Consider the following 17,200-nt stretch of genomic DNA (forward strand, 5'->3'; position numbering starts at 1 on the left):
CTGCCGGTAGGAAGGTACAATGATGGCGCTATGTCTGCATTTGGGGATGTAGTCCGACCTCATGATGTCATTGCCGGTGATGCTGAGGTTAGAGGACATGGGGGAGGCCTGGATGAAGTTCTGGGAGTGGTTTAGAGAGTTCATACTTTGGGCACTTGAAACGCTACCATTCGGCACAGTCCCGTTCAGGATATTATAGTCGATGTATCTGTCCAAGCTGTTCTGGGATCTGAAGTTAAATGTATCCTCGCCCATGTGAAAAATGCTGTCTAGATGGGAAAATATTATTCGGTTTAATAGTCAAAATATTCTGGAATAGATAAAATAATATAGGTTACTAGAGCACAGAACTAAGGTTTAATAGGGATGGGGATTTCTTGCTGATCGGTGGGGGTGCGACTGCTTGGACTACCACCAATCACAAGAAAGAGGGTCCTTTATTCACCAAATGGATTAAGTGGCAGCACCAATGTACAGCCACTGCTCCATTCATACTCGGCAGGGTTTCCCAACCTTTTTCAGCTTGGGGCACACCTCAGAATTCTTTTTACTGTGCAGTACACCAAACCAACTGCTCATGTAGTTAATGTGACCCCTGTAGGTAGCTTTCCCCCTGTAGGTAGTGTCCCCCTGTAGGTAGCGTTCTTCCTGTATATAGGGCCCCCTGTAATTGGCTGCCTGTATGCAGAACCCCCCCCCAAGGAGAAAACAAAAACAAAACACATACTCAAAGTAGAGATAACAAGTTGTCCCACACTGAGCTGCTCAGCACTGTAGATCACATCCATTATATTTACTACACTGACCCACCGTAGAGTGGCCATGGGCCTAGATATGTAGCCTAGAGAGCTCGTCCGATACTGGCAGAAAAAGCTCCTGCAATCACAAGGGGTCTCCAACAGCAATTCCTGAACCCCTTATGGTGCAAATATGTATAAATAGGGCAACATTTTATTTATTTTTTTATAAATAGGGCGACATCTTTAAAACGAGTGTGAAGCATCTGTATGGTGCCCAAGTACAACTGCCTGGTCAGGGGTGCTAATGGAAGGTCAAGGTGGAGGGTAAGGAGGTGGAGGCCTAGACGAGAAGTATGGAAATCGCACTCAATGTGTGTTGCACTCGCCATGCTGGGTAACTCTGGAATCTGGTGATGGCACAGAACATCTATATACACAGGCTCATCAATAAGTTGGCAAACTGAAGATGAACCACTAGAAACCCCATTTCTTGATGTTAACCCCCCTTTAAAATATAGATAGCAATGTTACTTGTTGTAATTCAAATGAAAAAAAAAATATTGCCGCATTGCTTAGATTGAACCCACCTTCTGATATGAAAGCATCACTACCCTGCAGGTGCCTTGGAGGTAACACAGATGATGGGGGCCTTGACTGGATACATAGGGAAAAAGAGAGAAAAATGATTTAGTTTAGCTTAATATTCTCAGATTCAGTAATTCTTCACACTTTTCACAATGTTTAGAACTAGTGATTTTTCGCACACTTAAAGATGCCTGTGGGGTGATGGATACCCAGGCATACGGGGCGACTGTCAGCCAGGCATACGGGGGCCGACTGTCAGCCAGGCATACGGGGGCCGACTGTCAGCCCGGCATACGGGGGGGGGGCGACTGTCAGCCCGGCATACGGGGGGGGGCGACTGTCAGCCCGGCATACGGGGGGGGGCGACTGTCAGCCCGGCATACGGGGGGGGCGACTGTCAGCCCGGCATACGGGGGGGCGACTGTCAGCCCGGCATACGGGGGGGCGACTGTCAGCCCGGCATACGGGGGGGCGACTGTCAGCCAGGCATACGGGGGGGCGACTGTCAGCCAGGCATACGGGGGGGCGACTGTCAGCCAGGCATACGGGGGGGCGACTGTCAGCCAGGCATACGGGGGGGGCGACTGTCAGCCAGGCATACGGGGGGGCGACTGTCAGCCAGGCATACGGGGGGGGCGACTGTCAGCCAGGCATACGGGGGGGCGACTGTCAGCCAGGCATACGGGGGGGCGACTGTCAGCCAGGCATACGGGGGGGCGACTGTCAGCCAGGCATACGGGGGGGCGACTGTCAGCCAGGCATACGGGGGGGCGACTGTCAGCCAGGCATACGGGGGGGCGACTGTCAGCCAGGCATACGGGGGGGCGACTGTCAGCCAGGCATACGGGGGGGCGACTGTCAGCCAGGCATACGGGGGCGACTGTCAGCCAGGCATACGGGGGCGACTGTCAGCCAGGCATACGGGGGCGACTGTCAGCCAGGCATACGGGGGCGACTGTCAGCCAGGCATACGGGGGCGACTGTCAGCCAGGCATACGGGGGCGACTGTCAGCCAGGCATACGGGGGCGACTGTCAGCCAGGCATACGGGGGCGACTGTCAGCCAGGCATACGGGGGCGACTGTCAGCCAGGCATACGGGGGCGACTGTCAGCCAGGCATACGGGGGCGACTGTCAGCCCGGCATACGGGGGCGACTGTCAGCCAGGCATACGGGGGCGACTGTCAGCCAGGCATACGGGGGCGACTGTCAGCCAGGCATACGGGGGCGACTGTCAGCCAGGCATACGGGGGCGACTGTCAGCCAGGCATACGGGGGCGACTGTCAGCCCGGCATACGGGGGCGACTGTCAGCCTGGCATACGGGGGCGACTGTCAGCCTGGCATACGGGGGCGACTGTCAGCCTGGCATACGGGGGCGACTGTCAGCCCGGCATACGGGGGCGACTGTCAGCCAGGCATACGGGGGCGACTGTCAGCCAGGCATACGGGGGCGACTGTCACCCAGGCATACGGGGGCGACTGTCACCCAGGCATACGGGGGCGACTGTCAGCCCGGCATACGGGGGCGACTGTCAGCCCGGCATACGGGGGCGACTGTCAGCCAGGCATACGGGGGCGACTGTCAGCCAGGCATACGGGGGCGACTGTCAGCCAGGCATACGGGGGCGACTGTCAGCCAGGCATACGGGGGCGACTGTCAGCCAGGCATACGGGGGCGACTGTCAGCCAGGCATACGGGGGCGACTGTCAGCCAGGCATACGGGGGCGACTGTCAGCCAGGCATACGGGGGATGGTTACCCAGGAATACTCCCTAGTCATTCATTTGTTTTAGGTGCGGTTTGCTTCACATGTGGGGCATTTAAGTAACATCCTTACCCATAATTCAGGAGCAAAAAAGTTCTAATAACCAAAGACAAACTAAGATTGACTAATGAATTCCCATAAGTTACCATCACATTTAAGTAAATACATACCATGGAGGATCGTCCCCAAGTGGAATGTCGCCGGACTGTGGGAGGTGTATTGTGTATTCTGTGGAATATTGAAGTAAATTATATGTTGCAATAAATAACAAAAAAACAACATTTCCATGTCACAGTCCCAGGGGTTCAGGAAGCTCGGGGGCGATTTGATGTAGTCCTGATACTAAAAGATTTGTCATGTCTCCCAGCATTCTGAGAAACATCCTAGTATAATTAAAGGGGTACTCCGGTGAAAACATTTTTTTTTTTTTTTTTTTTAAATCAACTGGTGCCAGAAAGGTAAACAGATTTTTAAATTACTTCTATTAAAAAATCTTAATCCTTCCTGTACTTATTAGCTGCTGAATACTAGAGCGGAAATTCTTTTCCGTTTGAAACACAGAGCTCTCTTCTGACATCAAGACCACAGTGCTCTCTGCTGACATCTCTGTCCATTTTAGGAATTGTCCAGAACAGCATATGTTTGCTATGGGGATTTCCTTTTACTCTGGACAGTTCCTAAAATGGACAGAGATGTCAGCAGAGAGCATTGTGCTCATGATGTCAGCAGAGAGCTCTGTGTTTCAAATGGAAAATATTAGCTGCTGAATACTACAGCGGAAATTAAGTACAGGAAGGATTAAGATTTTTTTAATAGAAGTAATTTACAAATCTGTTTACCTATCTGGCACCAGTTGTTTTAAAAAAAAAAAAAAGTTTTTCACCGGAGTACCCCTTTAAGGATGACCATATAAAAAAAATACATAAATAAATAATAATCCCTCACACCTTCTCTTTACCGTTCGTTCCATCTTCGAAATGGTGCCGGACCTGCCGTGTGATGATGTCATTTTTAGTGTGCAGCAGGTCCTGCACTACTGCAGCTTGCAGGAGAAGGTCCTGCACCACTGACATAGCAGAGGATATAGCGGCCTCATTGCAGGAACAGAGGGAAGGTGAGTGGGATGTTTATTATTTTCTTTTGAAAGATAATGCTGCCCTCGTTACTTTGGGCAACTAATGAGGGCAGCAACCTAATAGTTGGTTTCCTACCTACCTGACCACCTAACTACTGGGGCTTCTACATCAAAGTGGATTGTTCCCTACCTACCAGGGGTTTCAACCTAATAGGAGAGGGTTCCCTACCTACCTATCTTTTGAGGGCTTTCTGCCTAATAGAGAGGTATTTCCCATCTACTTACTAGAGGCTTCTACCTAATAGGGGGGATTCTATGCCTAACTACCGGGGGATTCTTCCTAATATGGGGGACTCCCTACCTACTTACTGGGGGATTCTACCTGATAGTGGGGGATTCCTTACCTAACTACTGGGGGCTTCTACCTCATAACGGGGATTCCTTACCTAACTACTGGGGGCTTCTACCTCATAGCGCAGATTTTTTTACCTAACCGCTGGGGGCTTCTTCCTAATTGGGCAGATTCCCTACCTACTTACTGGAGGCATCTACCTTATATTCCTTTCCTTACTTACTGGGGGCTTATCTTACATATGAGCGTCAGTAAGGGCCTCATGTTTGACTTTCCCTTAAGGTTACACAAAGTCTAGAGCCACCCTCTGCTGTCACATGACAAGTACTTGAAATAAAGTATTGATACTCGATCTTAAAAAAAAAAATGATATCAAGAAATCCCTATTCTTTGTAGATGGGGGGGGGGGACCCCCGATACCCCAATCTGACATTGCACTGGCCTATACGTGATCTATTATTATGGATTCTACCATGAACTTCCCCTAGTAGTAAACATCAGAATATCATCCCGGTGATCACTTACTCGGTGCAGATTTTATGTTCTTTGTAGAATTTCATCCGAGTGGCAAAGAGCCGGGATATATATTTGCTGTTTTCAATGTCGTCCTGTGTAAAGGCAATAAACAGACACGTGTCATCACCTCCGCAGTGTTTATGTAGAGGAAGAAGAAGCGACACAATGAAGGCCTATTACATTACACCAAGCCCACAGATCGAAACAAAAGGTAGAAAAAACACAAAAAAAACAAAAAAAAAACAAAAAAAAAAAACAGTCCGCTTGTACATAGGATGTCATCTCTCCTGACCGGTCTGATTCGGTTAATATACTGTATGTTAGTGGTGCCCAAACCGTGGCCCTCCAGATGTTGCAAAACTACAACTCCCAGCATGCCCAGACAGCCGTTGGCTGTCTGGGCATGCTGGGAGTTGTAGTTTTGCTACATCTGGAGGGCTACAGTTTGGGGACCACTGCTGTTTGTATTCCAAATACAATAACCATTTCAAAGCATTGTGATTGTTCCTCCTAAAAATGTATAAAATATATATTGTAAACCGGGTATTACCATTCCCAATGTCAAGGGGGCATGTCCACACAATCCGACACTGTCCAATCAGTGCTGACAGACTACATTAGGGATAGACCCCACAAGGGCTCAGCTATAAGCTACTGAGCAGAACTGAGAATGTAGCTCCAGAGTATAATGTATGATGGAACTCTGGATCAGTACAATATATATATATCACACAAGAAAACGTCCGGCACTCAGGAAGATGCAGATAAAACTTGTCAATGGCTTTATTCACACGCTGTAAGGCAGATCTACGACTAAGCACCAGAGCGTGCGAAACGCGTCAGATTGTGTCCTGCCTCACAGCGTGTGAATAAAGCCATTGATAAGTTTTATCTGCATCTTCCTGAGTGCCGGATGTTTTCTTGTGTGACTTCTATTGAGCCGGGAGCGGTACCGGTGTCCGTAGCACGAGGTCGTGCAGCACACGCAGGAGTGGTGAGCAGCCTTACCTTGTCTGCATGCATATATATATATATATATATATATATATATATATATATATATATATATATAAATAATGAATCTGACTGTATAAAAGTAAAGTTATTTTTTTGTTAATCAATTTCAGTGTATTCCAACCGAGTTGCCTCCAGCTGTTGCAAAACTACAACTTCCAGCAATCCAGGATAGCCAAAGGCTATCCAGGCATTCTGGGAATGCAGTTTTGCAACAGCTGAACTGGTTGGGAATTCATTATTCAAAGGGGTACTCCGCCGGAAAACATCTTATCCCAGGGCTCAAGTCCTGCAGGAACGCATGGGAACTAAGTTCCTGCACTTTTTCCACAGCAGGAACATCATTCCCATTAGCAGGACCAGCACTTGAGTGAAAATCTTGGGTGAGTTCCCACACTTATTATTCCCTGGACTTGACCCCTGATCTTATCCCATATATACAAAGGATAGGGGATCAGATGTCTGATCACGGGGGTCCTGCCGATGGGAACCCCTGCGATCTCCGGGCCGTCAGCTGCGGAGTCCGGAACACTTAACTTGGAGCTCTCGTGTTAGTGAAGTCACGCCACGCCCCGTCCATTCATGTCCATGGGAGGGGGCTTGATGGGTAGTATGTAGCAGTCACACCTCCTCCCATAGACATGAATGGAGGGGGCGTGGCGGCTGTAGTGCACCAGATGACTGGGGTGCCGCAGAGGAGATTGCGGGGGTCCCCAGTGGTGGGAAACCCGCGATCAGACATCATATCCTCTATCCTTTGCATAGGAGATAAGATGTTTTCCGGCGGAGTACTCCTTTAACCTGCAAAATAGTGAACTTACCGTTTTAAGTGCAACTACAATGTTTTAGAAGCAGCAAGATAAACTTAAACACGTTGGTGTTTTGCTGGGTATTTTAGTTTTTTTGGGGGAAATTTTTTTATATTTAAAATACCCAGCGAAATGCTAATGTGTATCTAATCATATATATGTATGTATATATATATATACATATATATGGTTAGAAACACATTAGCATTTATTTTATATTTTTTATATTTTGTCTGTGCTCCCGATTTTCTGTAACAACTATGTGAAGGCATATTCCCTTTTCAAAGTATGAAAAGTAGACAACAAGTGTATCCAGCTTCCAGAATGATATCAAATCCTTAAAGTTTTATTGGAAAAATAAAAAAAAATAAAAACACCCAACGAAACTCCAACGTTTATCAAACTAGTAGAGAAGAGCGAATTTACAGTAAATTCGATTCGTCACGAACTTCTCGGCTCGGCAGTTGATGACTTATTCTGCATGTATTAGTTCAGCTTTCAGGTGCTCCCATGGGCTGGAAAAGGTGGATACAGTCCTAGGAGACTCTTTCCTAGGACTGTATCCACCTTTTCCAGCCCATGGGAGCACCTGAAAGCTGAACTAATTTATGCAGGATAAGACATCAACTGCCGAGCCGAGAAGTTCGTGACAAATCGAATTTACTGTAAGTTCACTCATCTCTACAAACTATGTCTGGTTCTAAGCCATGGTGTCATAACTAAGAAACAGTTTGAAACGCGTTGGTGTTAGACTGGGAATAGTGAGAACTCTAATTCAAAAACGCGTTTCTCTGGGTACTTTAGATTGTTTTTTAAGGGGATTTTTCGATCAAATTTGGTAGATTTTCTATTTTGTCTATGATTTTGTTTTTCTACAACAACTATGTGGGCAGATTCTTGTTCCAAAGTATGCAAAGTAGAGAACAAGTGTATCCAGCTTTGAAAATGAAAAATATACAGTATAACCTAAAAAAAAAAAACTTTACTGAAACAAACATTTAAAATTCCATCAAAATACAACATATCTGAAATACCCAGTGAAATCCTAACACGTGGCAACAAAAGGGAGAACTATATCCAGCTGGAAACGCGTTTCGCTTGGTGAGCCGATCAGTATTATTTATTTATTTTTATTCTATAGATCACTTGCTTTAACAGTAGTTTATCCAGCTGTAAATCAGTGGTCTCAAACTGTGGCCCTACAGATGTTGCAAAACTTCAACTCCCAGCATGCCCCGACAGCCGTTTTGCAATGTCTGGAGGGCCACAGTTTTAGACCACTGCTGTATGTGGTTGTAGTCACGCTTTAAAGCGTACCTGTCAGATCCCCATAAAAATAAACTGTTATAACCTTATTCTGATCATGTACAGCTAATTTGTGCGTGTCTACGACCTATATTTCTCTCAGAATTACCTTTATTTACTTGCAGACATTGCTCAGTGCTGTTTCTGTCCATGCATCGGCTCTCTTCTCCTCACTGTGATGACTCCTCCCCCTCCCTCACTCTGCTCTGACTCACAGAGGGCCCTGGACCTGCCTGCAGCCCTGTCACTCACTCATGGTGTCCATGACGTGTCGATGATCACTGGACACTGCAGGACCGGTGTGTGTCCCATGAGGCATGGGGGCCCCTAGTGGCCAGTCTTTTTCAGTATGAAATACAATTATTTTTACATGCTTTATAACATATCAAAAGGTATTGTATCTGACAGTACCCATTTCAAGTTAGGGGTGTAAGTAAATTGGCAGAGCAGCGTCAGCACAAAATACCAAACATTATTAAAGGGGTACTCCACTGGAAAATATATATTTTTTTTAAATCAACTGGTGGCAGAAAGTTAAAACAGATTTGTAAATTACTTCTATTAAAAAAATCTTAATCCTTCCAGTACTTATCAGCTGCTGTATACTCCACAGGAAGTTCTTTTCTTTTTTGAATTTCCTTTCTGTCTGATCACAGTGCTCTGTCCATGTCAGGAACTGTCCAAAGCAAGATTGGTTTGCTATGGGAATTTGCTACTACTATGGACAGCTCCTAAAATGGAAGAGGTGTCAGCAGAGAGTACAGAAAGGAAATTAAAAAAGAAAAGAACTTCCTCTGCAGTATACAGCAGCTGATAAGTACTGGAAGGATTAAGATTTTTAAATAGAAGTCATTTACAAATCTGTTTAACTTTCTGGCACCAGAGTACCACTTTAAAGGTTTGGATAACAAATCTATTGTTCATAATAAAAAATAAAAAAAAAAAGGGGTGAAAAACAAAAACAAAAATAACTCTTTTTAGCAGGAATGTGAGGGTGGCGAGAGGAGATTACTCACGTACCGTGTGAAAAAGGACGCTCTCTTCCTTTCTGTTCAGCTCCAGCACAATGGCAGACTTGTTGTGCGTGATATTCCCAATGTCATTCCACCTGGAGACAAGATCTCAGGTTAGCTCTGCCAAGACTCACATTCCGACATTCCGGAGTCACGCCAGCGATATCTCTACCCATCCAGCCCCCAGCTTGGCAGGGCCGGCGGGACAGATTACACATTAGGATGCTTTCAAGAGCTATTCATCTCGGCGTGGCTGAAACATATCTCTAGCAGACCATGTCAGGACATAGAAACGCTCCATTCATCCACTTGCTGGCGGGAAGATTAAGCGAAAAAATACCCATGTTCTAGGCGGTGAGCAGATAAAGGACCGGTCAGGGGGAAGCTTTTCCTGCCGCCCGCAGAGGCTCATGCCTGGGGAGCGCTCCCTGGGAACCTATTACATAGTCCATCTGCATAATAATGGCCCCTATTACTTTACATGACCACTTGTTACACGTGGGGAGCCTCCAGACCTCAATGAGGAGAACACTGTAAGGGAAGCGGCAACGAGGCGTAATGTGTCCCCTACTGGAAATCATAAAAGATATTAGGAGTCAATGGAGAACAATGTACTGTGAGCTATGTCATTTACACTTGTGGGGGGGGGGGGGGCGATATCCTATAAGATACCCAGGGGGTCCTGATCAACAATGGACTTACAACTACGTACAGTCATTTACACTTGGTGGGTATGAAATCCTATATGATACCCAGAGGGTCCTGATCAACATTGTGCCCATCGGCAATAAGAGACAATTTATATTTATTTATAGGGATTATGGGGGAGATTTATCAAAACCTGTGCAAAGCATAAGTTGCCCAGTTGCCCATAGCAACCAATCAGATTGCTTCTTTCATTTTACAGAGGCCTTGTTAAAAATGAAAGAAGCGATCTGATTGGTTGCTATGGGCAACTGCACCGCTCTTCCTCCCCCTATATGAGCACAGAAAAGGGTCCTCTAGCTGTTGCAAAACTACAACTCCCAGCGGCACGCTGGGAGTTGTAGTTTTGCAACAGCTGGAGGACCCCTTTTTTATGCTCATATAAACCCTGATGGGCACAATGTTGATCACCCCAGGGTATCAGGGCACGCTGGGAGTTGTAGTTTTGCAACAGCTACAGGACCCTTTTCTGTGCTCATATAAACCCTATAAATAAATATAAATTGTCTTTTATTGCTGATGGGCACCATGTTGATCACTCCAGGCTATCAGGGCATGCTGGGAGTTGTAGTTTTCCAGCCAGGTCACCTCACTTGGGTCCTATTCACATCATGTCTATGTGAGATATATGTCGGGACGTAAGGTTCTGACATACAGTCCTATAGAGTCATGTGTCACTGGACACAGCTAGTAGATAGAAGAATACTATGAGGTATATTTTTCTTCTGCAGGGGCCTACTATAATAGACCGCACAACCTGCAGCACTTTTCTATACCTAAAAAGAAAAAAAAAAACTGTGAATATAATATATATATATATATATATATATATATATATATATATATATATGTGCAACAATATGTGAGCAATGTGTGTGTGAATGAATGTATATGTATGTGTGTGTCACAGTGTGTATGCGTGTGACAGTGGATTAGTGTATATTTGTGTTTGAAATATATATATATATATATATATATATATATATATATATATATATATGTGTGTATGTACTGCGATCACTATTAAAAGGGGTACGCCGCTGATCAGCGTTTGGAACAAACTGTTCCGAACGCATGAGCCGGTGCCTCGTGACGTCATAGCCTCACCCCCCTCATGACATCACGCCCCACCCCCTCAATGCAAGTCTATGGGAGGGGGCGTGACTGTTGTCACGCCCCCTCCCATAAACTTGCATTGAGGGGGCAGGGCATGATGGCATGAGGGGGCGGGACTATGACATCACGAGGCACCGGTGGCTCCAGCGTTCGGAACAGTTGGTTTCAAACCCCATATATTATATATATATATATATATATATATATATATATATATATTTATTATCATCTACTTTCATATTTCTTAAGTCATAAACATTATATATTATATATAGAATATTAGATTTTTTTATATTTCATTTACACTATTTACATTATTCTACATCAATATAGTTTATTTACACTTTTTATTATAGATTATGAGTTCACTTAGATTCACTATTCACTAAACAGGTTTTCTTATTAGTTTTATATTATTGCATTCCCCTGACTTGATTTAGGATTTTATGATTATTTAAAGGGTAGCTCCCACCATCACTTTTTTTATTTTTTTTCTGTCCCTGCCTATTACCCATCTATCCCTAACCCCCTCCCTGTCTTTAATTTTTTTTTTTTTACATATTAAAAATGCCTTTTGTCTGCCTGGTAGTGTGCTCACTACCAGGCAGACTTCCCCAGCAGGCACCACGTCACTGATGCTTGCTGGGGCCGACACTTCCGCCCGTAGTTCACCTATACAGGGTGCCTCCAGCTGTTTCCCCACTGCAACTCCCAGCTTGTCCTGACATCTATTGGCTGTCAGGGCATGCTGGGAGTTGTAGTGGGGAAACAACTGGAGGCACCCTGTATAGGTGAACACCGGATCTGTGATGGCCGCACATACCACTCCCCGCCGCGCAGCCCGCAACCCCCCCGGCCCCGTCGCGCCGCTCAACCCACTCCCCGGCAGAAGAACAGTCACAGCAGCCCACAACCCCCCCGGCCCGGCCCCGCCGCTCCGCTCAACCCACTCCCCCTCCCCACCCCCCCTTAGTTCACCTAGTCAGTGTCCCTCCAGCTGTTTCCCCACTACAACTCCCAGCTTGTCCTGACATCTATTGGCTGTCAGGGCATGCTGGGAGTAGTAGTGGAGAAACTGGAGGCATACTGTATAGGTGAACACTCAAACCCCCCCATATAATACTTTACCTTGTCCCCGGGAGCCTGCGTGCATCCACTTCCTGCAAAGCGCTCGCTCCCGCCTGTCTGATTGACAGGCGGGAGCGAGCACCACAGTGACTGAATTTCGACTCGTTGCCAGTCTTCAATGAGTCGAAATTCTGTAGTGACGTCACTGCGGAATGCATTCGGCCACTAGGAGGGCGACCCCTAGTGGCCGAATTTAAAAGTGATTTTAAACTGGTTTAAAATCACTTTTTTAAATGAAAGTATATTAGAGATATGTTGTAGTACTTAAGTACTACAACATATAATTTTTTTTTATTTCATGACAGTGCCCATTTAATTATCCTTCCCTGCTGTGTTTCAAGTATTGTCCTCCTGGGGTCATTATCAAGCTCATAGAGCGAGATTTGTCAAAACCTGTCCAGAGAAAAAGTTGCTGAGTTGCCCATAGCAACCAATCAGATCACTTCTTTCATTTTTGAAAAGGCATCTGAAAAATGAAAGTAGCAATCTGATTGGTTGCTATGGGCAACTGGTCAACTTTTCCTCTGGACAAGTTTTGATAAATCTCCCCCTAATGTTTTGAACCCTTTATGATACTGCACTATACATCTGACACTGATGAATTTTATATTGATTCTGTGTGATTTTGTATGTACAGTCTATGGCACTTTATGAACATTGTATTGATGGATGTATTGTATATTTCACTTATGTTTTTATATGATTACACTATAATTTCACTGATTAAAATATGATTGCGTAACTGATTATTACTGCACAGAAGGTATTTATACGGAGCACATGTCTGTAGTGTTAGATTGAAAAAGACTCAGGAGTGAGGGGAAACATTGCTGCTGTACACATTATTGGTGGATTCAAACTTTTTCACTTTTTCCACTATTTTGGAGTGCTGTATTGGATTTGTTCTTTGTTATATTCAAGAGGGACTGTTGGGACCTGATTTCTACTCTCTGCTGGCACCGGCACTTAATAGACTCTCCCTTTACAAGAGTTCTGCTGAATTTGTATGTATATATATATATATATATATATATATATATATATATATATATATATATACACACACATACAGTGGGGATCAAAAGTTTGGGCACCCCAGGTAAAAATTTGAATTAATGTGCATAAAGAAGCCAAGGAAAGATGGAAAAATCACCAAAAGGCATCAAATTACAGATTAGACATTCTTATAATATGTCAAAAGTTAGATTTTATTTTCATCATTTACACTTTCAAAATAACAGAAAACAAAAAAAAATGGCGTCAGCAAAAGTTTGGGCACCCTGCAGAGTTAATATCTTGTACTGCCCCCTTTGGCAAGTATCACAGCTTGTAAACGCTTTTTGTAGCCAGCCAAGAGTCTTTCAATTCTTGTTTGAGGTATCTTTGCCCATTCTTCCTTACAAAAGTCTTCCAGTTCTTTGAGATTTCTGGGCTGTCTGTCACGCACTGCTCTTTTATGGTCTATCCATAGATTTTCAATTATGCTGAGGTCAGGAGATTGTGAAGGCCATGGCAAAACCTTCAGTTTACGCCTCTTGATGTAATCCCCTGTGGATTTTGAGGCGTGTTTAGGATCGTTATCCATTTGTAGAAGCCATCCTCTCTTTAACTTCAGCTTTTTCACAGATGGCATCAAGTTAGCATCCAAAATTTGCAGAAATTTTATTGAATCCATTTTTACTTCTACTCGTGAGATGTTCCCTGTGCCACTGGCTGCAATACAACCCCAAAGGTAATTGCCGATACCGATAATGTCCAAAATCGTGATTATCGGCCGATCATATCGGCCATACCGATAATCGGTCGATCCCTACTTAAAACCTTTGAGATTGACATCACCTGGTCTTCCCAGATGATGATTGAGAACAATCCATCACGCTGGCAGGTCTCAGCTTTGCAAAGGGGCCAGTGCATGCTATAAATTCTGCAGGGTGCCCAAACTTTTGCAGACACCATTTTTTTGTTTTCTGTTATTTTGAAATTGTAAATGATGGAAATAAAATGTAACTTTTGTTGACCTATTATAAGAATGTCTAATCTGTAATTTGATGCCTTTTGGAGATTTTTCCATCTTTCCTTGGCTTCTTTATGCACATTAATACTAATTTTTACCGGAGGTGCCCAAACTTTTGATCCCCACTGTATGTGTGTTTGAATAATTTACATGTATATAAGTATGTGTATGTAATACTGTATACACGTGTCATAGTGAGTATGTAGGTGTGATTTCACGTGTATATGTATTTGGGTGTTAAAAAATATATATATGTGTGAAAAAGTATTTCTAAATGCGTGTCATGGTGTGTGTGAGAAAAAAAAATTACATATATATATATATATATATATATATATATATATATATATATACATACATACACGCACGCACGCACACGCACACACAAGCACACACACGCACGCACACACAAGCACACACACGCACACACAAGCACACACGCACACACACACACACACACACACACACAAGCAAGCACACACACAAGCACACACACGCACACACACGCACGCACACGTCTCTCAGTGTGGGTATGTGTGTGAATATGTGTGGGTGTGTACACATAAATACACACATATATATGTACATGCACACATGTATCCTAACACAATCTATCCTAAAAAAAAAAAAAATTCTAAATTAAAACTTTTATTGTGTAACAAAATAGCATTTACATCTACAGACAGAGGTTGTTGGGATACTATTGCCCTAAAGCTACATTTGGCATATGAGGTGAAAGCTTTTGTGGTAAATCCGTGTTCCCATAAGCTGATGTGACCGGAGCTCTAGTACGACACATCGCCTCAGTCCTTACCTGTAAGACGCTGTAGATTTTCCATAACTGTCTCCAGCAAAAATCCCCATGAAGAAAATCCAGAGGTTGATGTCGTTGCTGTGACTGTCCTACAATCCCAAAATGTAACACAAACTCTGTTATACGGGGGCAGGTAAGATTGTCACATTGTCATGTGCGTCCTATTGGTTTACAGCAGTGTTTACCAACCAGGGTGCCCCCAGCTGTTGCAAAACTACAACTTCCAGCATGCCTTTGGCTGTCCGGGCATGCTGGAAGTTGTAGTTTTGCAACAGCTGGAGGCACTCTGGTTAGGAAACACTGGTTTACACCAACAGGGCAACAGTAACCAAGGGAGTTGATGATGGACGGGGGGGGGGGTTCCCAGCATATTACTATTTAAGATATGCACATTTTTCTGCCGACATCGCACTCCAAAAAAATAAATAGGTAAAGTTGTGTTGCACCTTTACCTATGTTTATTGAATATATATGTTTATGTTTGAGTGAATATATGTATATGCGTGTTTACAGTGTTTGTGTATGTCACAGTATGTGAGTGCGTGTCACAGTGTGTGTGTGTGTGTTTGAACTAATGTATACATGTGTGTCAGTGTATATGTGTGATAGGTCACAAAAAATGGATGTGTGTGAATTAATGTATATGTATGCGTGTGTCACAGTGTGTGTATGTGTTTTTGAATTAATGTATTCATGTGTGTCACAGTATAGATGCATGTGTCATAGTGTGTATTTGTGTGTGAATGTATATTGACACATACACAAATTCAGACACACACATAGGTATTCAAGCACTAACATATTAGGTTGTGACACACATATGTACATTTCAGGCACACACACACACACACACTATATATATATATATATATATATATATATATATATATATATATATATATATATATATGTGTGTGTGTGTGTGTGTGTGTGTGTGTGTGTGTGTGTGTGTGTGTGTGTGTGAAATGTACATGTGTGTCACAGTGTATGTGTGTGTCTGAATTAAAGGGGTACTCCGGTGGAAAACATTTTTTTTAATTTTTTTTTTTTTAAATCAACTGGTGCCAGAAAGTTAAACAGATTTGTAAATTACTTCTATTAAAAAATCTTCACCCTTCCAGTACTTATTAGCAGCTGTATGCTACAGAGGAAATTCTTTTCTTTTTGAATTTGTTTTTTTTTTGTCTTGTCCACAGTGCTCTCTGCTGACACCTCTGTCTGTGTCAGGAACTGTCCAGAGCAGCATAGGTGTGCAATGGGGATTTTCTCCTGCTCTGGACAGTTCCTGATACGGGCATCAGGTGTCAGCAGAGAGCACTGTGGACTAGAAAAAAGAAATTCAAAAATAAAAGAATTTCCTCTGTAGCATACAGCTGCTAAAAAGTACTGGAAGGGTAAAGATTTTTTTAATAGAAGTCATTGACAAATCTGTTTAATGTTCTGGCACCAGTTGATTTAAAAAAAAAAATTATAATTATAATAATAATAAATAAATGTTTTCCACCGGAGTACCCCTTTAATGTAGATGTGTGAATGTATTTTTGTGTGTGTGTCAGTATGAATTTGTGTGCATGTCAGTGTGTGTGTGTGTGTGTATGTGTGTGTGTGTGTGTGTGTGTATGTGTGTGCGTGTGCGTGTGCGTGTGCGTGTGCGTGTGCGTGTGCGTATATATATATATATATATATATATATATATATATATATATATATATATATTATATGACACACATATTTCATTGATGACAGCCAGACTGCGACCTACGATTTTTAACCATAATCGTTTATTTTAGTAAAATGAGGGGTTTCATTTCGTTGCATCAGACAAGACAAGCACCAAGAACGGAAAAAAATAAAAAATGTGTTGTGCAATACAAGCAATGACCTGCAGGGGTCGACAGAGAGTCACACGCAGCATCAATACCTTTACATGGAAGCACTCCTGCCCGTATCCGTCCAAATGCTCCACTTCTTTTATATAGAGAATTTCGGCTTCTTCCGGAGGCATCCCACTATAAATGGGGTTTGAAACAAACAGTACGGTGTCAGCTCATGAACTGAAAGCAATGGGACAAAAAAGGCTAATTTATTACGGTCGCAATATGGAATCTCTTGCATCGGATCTAATCTGAAATGAGGAAAACATGGCCGCTTTCCTCCAGAAACGGCGCTACTCTTGTCCTCGTTTTGTGTGTGGTATTGTAGCTCGGTTCAATTAAAGTGAATGGAGTCAAGTTGTAATACCACACG

The 17,200-nt window shown here is 43.6% G+C and overlaps 1 protein-coding gene across 5 annotated transcripts in view; it reads right to left on the reverse strand.

Moving 5' to 3' along the window:
* The window catches only part of PTPN14 (protein tyrosine phosphatase non-receptor type 14), a 155,298-nt gene that overhangs the window by 22,807 nt on the left and 115,291 nt on the right, over positions 1–17,200 (reverse strand). For all 5 annotated transcript variants that reach the window (XM_056568314.1, XM_056568317.1, XM_056568316.1 and 2 more), the window contains 7 exons: positions 16,875–16,962; positions 14,953–15,041; positions 9,183–9,270; positions 5,044–5,126; positions 3,262–3,319; positions 1,328–1,394; positions 1–269 (listed from right to left, as the gene is read on the reverse strand). The exon at positions 1–269 is cut by the window's left edge and continues 1,200 nt beyond it. In XM_056568314.1, the coding sequence (XP_056424289.1) occupies positions 1–269; positions 1,328–1,394; positions 3,262–3,319; positions 5,044–5,126; positions 9,183–9,270; positions 14,953–15,041; positions 16,875–16,962 (742 nt within the window). The remainder of the gene's footprint in view (positions 270–1,327; positions 1,395–3,261; positions 3,320–5,043; positions 5,127–9,182; positions 9,271–14,952; positions 15,042–16,874; positions 16,963–17,200) is intronic.

This window comes from Hyla sarda, chromosome 3, assembly GCF_029499605.1.
Source record: "Hyla sarda isolate aHylSar1 chromosome 3, aHylSar1.hap1, whole genome shotgun sequence".
Classification (NCBI taxonomy): Eukaryota; Metazoa; Chordata; class Amphibia; order Anura; family Hylidae; genus Hyla; species Hyla sarda.